Below are 5,092 nucleotides of genomic sequence, written 5' to 3'. Positions count from 1 at the left end.
ATTCGCTTCTTTGATTCATTTCAGGGAATGCAAAGTAGAATGTCCTACAATATTTTATTTATTTCACTTCTTTGCTTCATTTCAGGGAATGCAAAGTAGAATGTCCTACAATATTTTTTTTTTAATTCGCTTCTTTGCTTCATTTTGGGGGATGCAAAGTAGAATGTCCTACAATATTTTATTTATTTAGTTTCTTTGCTTCATTTCAGGGAATGCAAAGTAGAATGTCCCACAATATTTTTTTTTATTTCACTTCTCTGCTCCATTTCGGGGAATGCAAAGTAGAATGCATCGTAGTCAGCGGAAAAATATAATGAATATCCAAACATTCTTTTTATACCGTTGCTTTCTGTGGAAATTTGTCTCGCATAAAAATCATGTTTTGCGTTGTTCAATTTACAGCGAAGTTGAAGTCAGTCAATAAAGTGAATTACGTAAGTGAAGAAGTGTAAAAAGGTCAGTGATAAAAATAAAATGCTAAGCAAGCGGCATTTGAAGCGTTTAACTAAAGATAAAAGAAAGAAAATTGACTTAAAATTTAATGAAAGTTTGTGTAGTGAGAGTGTTGAACCAAATAGCGGCAACAGAGCATTAGTAAAGGGAAACATTAATGCTGAGCGTGTTATTGGAGACAGTGTTGTGACAACCAGTCAAGCGCCACTTAAGAAAAAATTGTCGGACTGGTTTTTAGAATTTAGGCCCTCCTATAGATGTGCCTCCAGTCTTCTAAAAATTTTAAAATACGAAAACCTCTGTGTGCCCACCAGTGTTACTTCTTTAATAGGCTCGCAACAAGGTTGCGTAATACGGACCGTGCCACCAGGGCAATACGTCCATATTGGAATAGGGAAACAATTAGAAAAAGTAATAGAGGAAATTATTGAGGAAGGATTAGAGGAAGTGCGACTTGATGTAGGAATAGACGGGTTGCCCTTATTCAAAAGCTTCCTTATTGGAAGCTATGTTGGGGAGAAAAAACCATATGTCGTCGATGTCTATTTGCATGATTTTGTTGAAGAAGTTAAACACTTGTCAACAAATGGGTTTTCATGCAAGGACCATTCAATAAAGGTTCTTATACGAGCCCTTATTTGTGACACACCTGCACGTTCCTATGTTTGTGGTATTAAAGGGCACACTGCACTCAACGGGTGCTCTAAATGCACACAAAAAGGCCAAAAAATTAGTAATGTTATAGTTTTCCGTTCATTAATTGGCGATCTGAGAACTGACATTGATTTTGCCAATAGGTCTGATAAAGATTTCCATATACCATTCTATAAAGAGAGGATCCACTGCCTTGAGGAAGTAAATTTAAAAATGGTAACGCAATTCCCTTTAGATGCCATCATCTTATTGATCTTATCGTCGTTAAAAAAATTATTAACATTATATTGAATGGTAAAAGCGCCACTAAAATTGGGTCTCAAGGAAATATTCAGCTATCGTCCCTGTTGACTTCTTTAGCACATTATATTTCAAAAGATTTTGTTCGGAAACCAAGAGGCTTTCAAGAATTGCCGCGTTGGAAGGCTATAGAATTCAGGCAGTTTATTTTATATACGGGGTTGGTTGTCTGGATACATTTTCTGCATACAGTTTTGAAAGCTATTTGCAAATTGTGAAGAAAAGCATCAAGAAACCTCAGCATATTCCTCAACAAATTTTCAACAAGTTTAATTTATTGCCATATTCAAAGGTACCAAAAATAGAAGGATTTAAGAAAAACTCTGAAGGAGTAATAAAATCATATACAAGTGAATCGTTTGCTTATTTTTCAACAAGTTTTCCTGATTATTATTGCTCAACTTCATCTCACACCTTTTTAAAAATTAAAGATTTTTTTGAAAATTAGTCTTTTACTGCAAAAGCTTTTTTAAATCCAGAAAATTTTTTTACAACACCTGTTTCTTCCTTGAGTCTCGGGATTGGTGTTGTAAGCTCTATGCGACTTGGCCCGGAAATATTGTTCAATCTAAATGAAATCTCTTACAAGCTAGTATCTTTACCATACAAAGACAGTATCGTTTTGTTGCCGCTAGTACACAGTTGTATATAAAAAAAAAATTTTAATAAAAGTACGTGTATATAAAAAATAATAAAAAATGGCCGAGATAAAAAAATTAAAAAAAGAAATTCACGAATTAAAAGGTAGTATTTTATGGTTACTATCACATATCTACATATACTATGTTACTTCAAACAATTTGGAATACATTTTGGAGCTGAAGTATATTTAATTTAACTAACTAATTCTTCCGTAGACAATTACTAACATTATTATTTTTTTTTACTTAACAGTTTCATGAATTTCTAACAATGGCAAAAATTCGAGCTAGCAAAATAAAGAAAATACTCGTAGCCACGCCACACCAAGCCAGGTGTCAATTTGAATTTGAATTTTTCAAAATTTTCCACAAAAGTTTTAAACTTTTATGTTTTTGTTGCGGTTTGAACTGTATTTAAAAAAATAATATTTTTTTTTATTAATTCACAAAATTCTAGGAAATTTAAAAAAAGCGGTGGTAAGGTTTGCGTGGCCACGATCGTATGACAAATAAAATATTGATCTATAAAATAATAAAAGAAAAACTTTCAGGCATTATAATGGAACTAAAAGGAGAAGTAGAAGAGTTAAAAGTTATTGCGTTGGGGAAGAATGCCGCAGCAGACAGTTTCAATTCGGAAATAAATGCAATGAGAGGTACTATTTTGAAATTATAACACTCGAAATAAATACACTCACTAGAAAAATTTTCCGTAGAGATTTTTTAAATAATTAAAATATTTGTCATAAAAGCACTTTTTCGTTCATCTTTTATAAAAATAGAGTTCATTGTATAATATGAGCCAGTAAATTGTAAATTTGCAACTTTTCTTAAAAAAGTGAAATTTTGCTTAAAATTTCGAAACATTTTCTGAATTTTAAGCAATAAATTTAAATAAATAAATGAACAAGTTGTACACAATATCATTTTGAATTTCGGTGCTAATTATTTGAACGCCGGTGTATGTATAAATAAAAATGAACATTTACTTTTGCAGGCTTATACGAAACAAATTTGGAATGCATTAAAAATATTTTAGCAGAACAAAGCGTATTAATGAAAAATTTCACAGAAAGCTTATACCCTGTACCGAAATTTGTATCACTGTTTCCCATAAAAACACAGGAAGAACTGGATAGCATTGAATCCCATACAAGCACCGAAAATGAAACCCAAATGGTAAGCACTTTTATCTTTATAATTTTTTTTCTTAATAAAAAGATATATACCTACTATATATCGTCGCCACATTGTCGAACTAACCGATGCGGAAGAAATCATTTCTTTAATAAGCGAGAAATTCCACGGGTTTTCTGATAGAAAAATCAATTTGAAAGTATCGGACATGAAATAATTTATTCACATTCGTTAGTTTAGCATTGGCGACGATGTGTATATACATGCATAAGTATGTATGTATGTATATTTATAAATTTATCTAATAAAAAATATTCATAAATTTTGTTATCACTTTTAAAAGGTTGCAACCGTTTTTCACGTTATTAAGAATGGCGGCTTTAAATCAAACTTGCTGTCGATTTTTAGCGAAAACGTTATAATGGACCACAACATTGATGGTAAACAAGGCAAGACCCCGCTGCTCCGTTATACGAAGCTTATGAATGTCTTTATTCGTAAGTACATACATACAGTGAATCAAACAAATGACCAAGTGTTGATTGTTTAAATATTCGTAATGTTTTTCGAGCTATTTTTTTTTGTTATTCTTTTTTAAAAATTTACCGTCCCAGCTTTAACCAAAACCATATAAACCACAATTTCAAACTTAATTTAATTGAAAATATAAGAAAATTCAACAAATTTTCATCAAAACTTCAACTTTTTAATTTAAATCTTAAGAACATTTTTGGGTAGGCAGTTTTATAGCCCATACAATTTTACTCTAATGAAGTGCAAGTTTCAAACCCGTTCAACACGTGTTCATTTGTTTGAGCCACTGCATGTGCTTTGTAAATTGCTTTCAATATATAGATACATATATAGTTACATTTCTCCTACCAACGATTCAATTTATTTTAAATATTTATCCGACAGAAGCGGCTCAAAAGCTTGGCGTTACTGAAAACGAATGCCTGCTGGAATTGCGTTGCGCATTTAAATCGGCCAAAAACCGCCATCACAAGGCCTCTTGCCTGAAGAGGAAACGCTCAGGACCTGAAACTGAAGCGACAACAGAAGCAGCATCTGAAGCTACAACAGAAGCAGCAACTGAAGCTACCACAGAAACTACATCAGACTAAAGTCTAACTAAAATACTTAACATTAAGTTTTATTTCCATAAACATATATTTATACAACAAACAAAAAAGAATGAACTGAATTATAACCTTAAGTTTAATTAAATAAGTATACATGCAGCGAATCAAATATTTGCAATGCATTTTAAGTTAAAATTTTTATTATTTTTATTTTTTATAAAAATATTGTTTGCTTTAACCAAAACCATATGAATCAAAGTTTCGAACGTAATACAAAATTCAGAAGAATTGAATTCATTAAAATTTAGAATTTTTTAATCTGAAATCTTAGAAAATGTATTAAGTTTTTTAGCCCATACAATTTTATTATTATAAAGTTCAAGTTTCAAGAGACAAAGAAAATGCGTTGATTTTTTATGAAAACTGCCACAGAAGACGTAAAAAATTTAATAAAGATCAGCGCAATTTCTTTGCCAATTGAAAAAAAATTGTATGGGCTAAAAAACTTAATAAATTTTCTAAGACTTACATTAAAAAATCGAAATTTTAATGAATTGAATTATTCTAAATTTTGTATTAAGTTTGAAACTTTGATTCATATGATTTTGGTTAAAGTGAGCATTATTTTTATAAAAAAAAAAACAAAAAAATGTTACTTCAAAAAATGTTTATTAAAAAAAATATGAAATCTTAGTAAGTACATTTTTATTCAACAGTCAAACGTTAAATAACTGATTGTCACAAATTTTAGATTTAATTACACACACTGAACTGAAGCACAATTTTAATTTTAAGTAACTTTTTAAATAAGATCTAAATACACAT

The 5,092-nt window shown here is 30.4% G+C and overlaps 1 protein-coding gene across 1 annotated transcript; it reads left to right on the top strand.

Moving 5' to 3' along the window:
- The first annotated feature begins 2,451 nt into the window (after positions 1-2,451).
- LOC118738388 lies at positions 2,452-4,390 on the top strand. The gene is made up of 4 exons (XM_036469312.1): positions 2,452-2,704; positions 3,046-3,227; positions 3,529-3,682; positions 4,104-4,390. The coding sequence occupies exons 1-4, from the start codon at positions 2,551-2,553 to the stop codon at positions 4,307-4,309; spliced, it is 696 nt and encodes a 231-aa protein (XP_036325205.1). The 5' UTR covers positions 2,452-2,550; the 3' UTR covers positions 4,310-4,390.
- Positions 4,391-5,092: the final 702 nt, after the last annotated feature.

Source organism: Rhagoletis pomonella, unplaced genomic scaffold, assembly GCF_013731165.1.
Source record: "Rhagoletis pomonella isolate Grant_MI unplaced genomic scaffold, Rhpom_1.0 Rhpom_scaffold_00004, whole genome shotgun sequence".
In the NCBI taxonomy this organism is placed as follows: Eukaryota; Metazoa; Arthropoda; class Insecta; order Diptera; family Tephritidae; genus Rhagoletis; species Rhagoletis pomonella.
The sequence above is the reverse complement of the archived record's forward strand: the minus strand, read 5'-3'. Positions and strand labels throughout refer to the sequence as shown.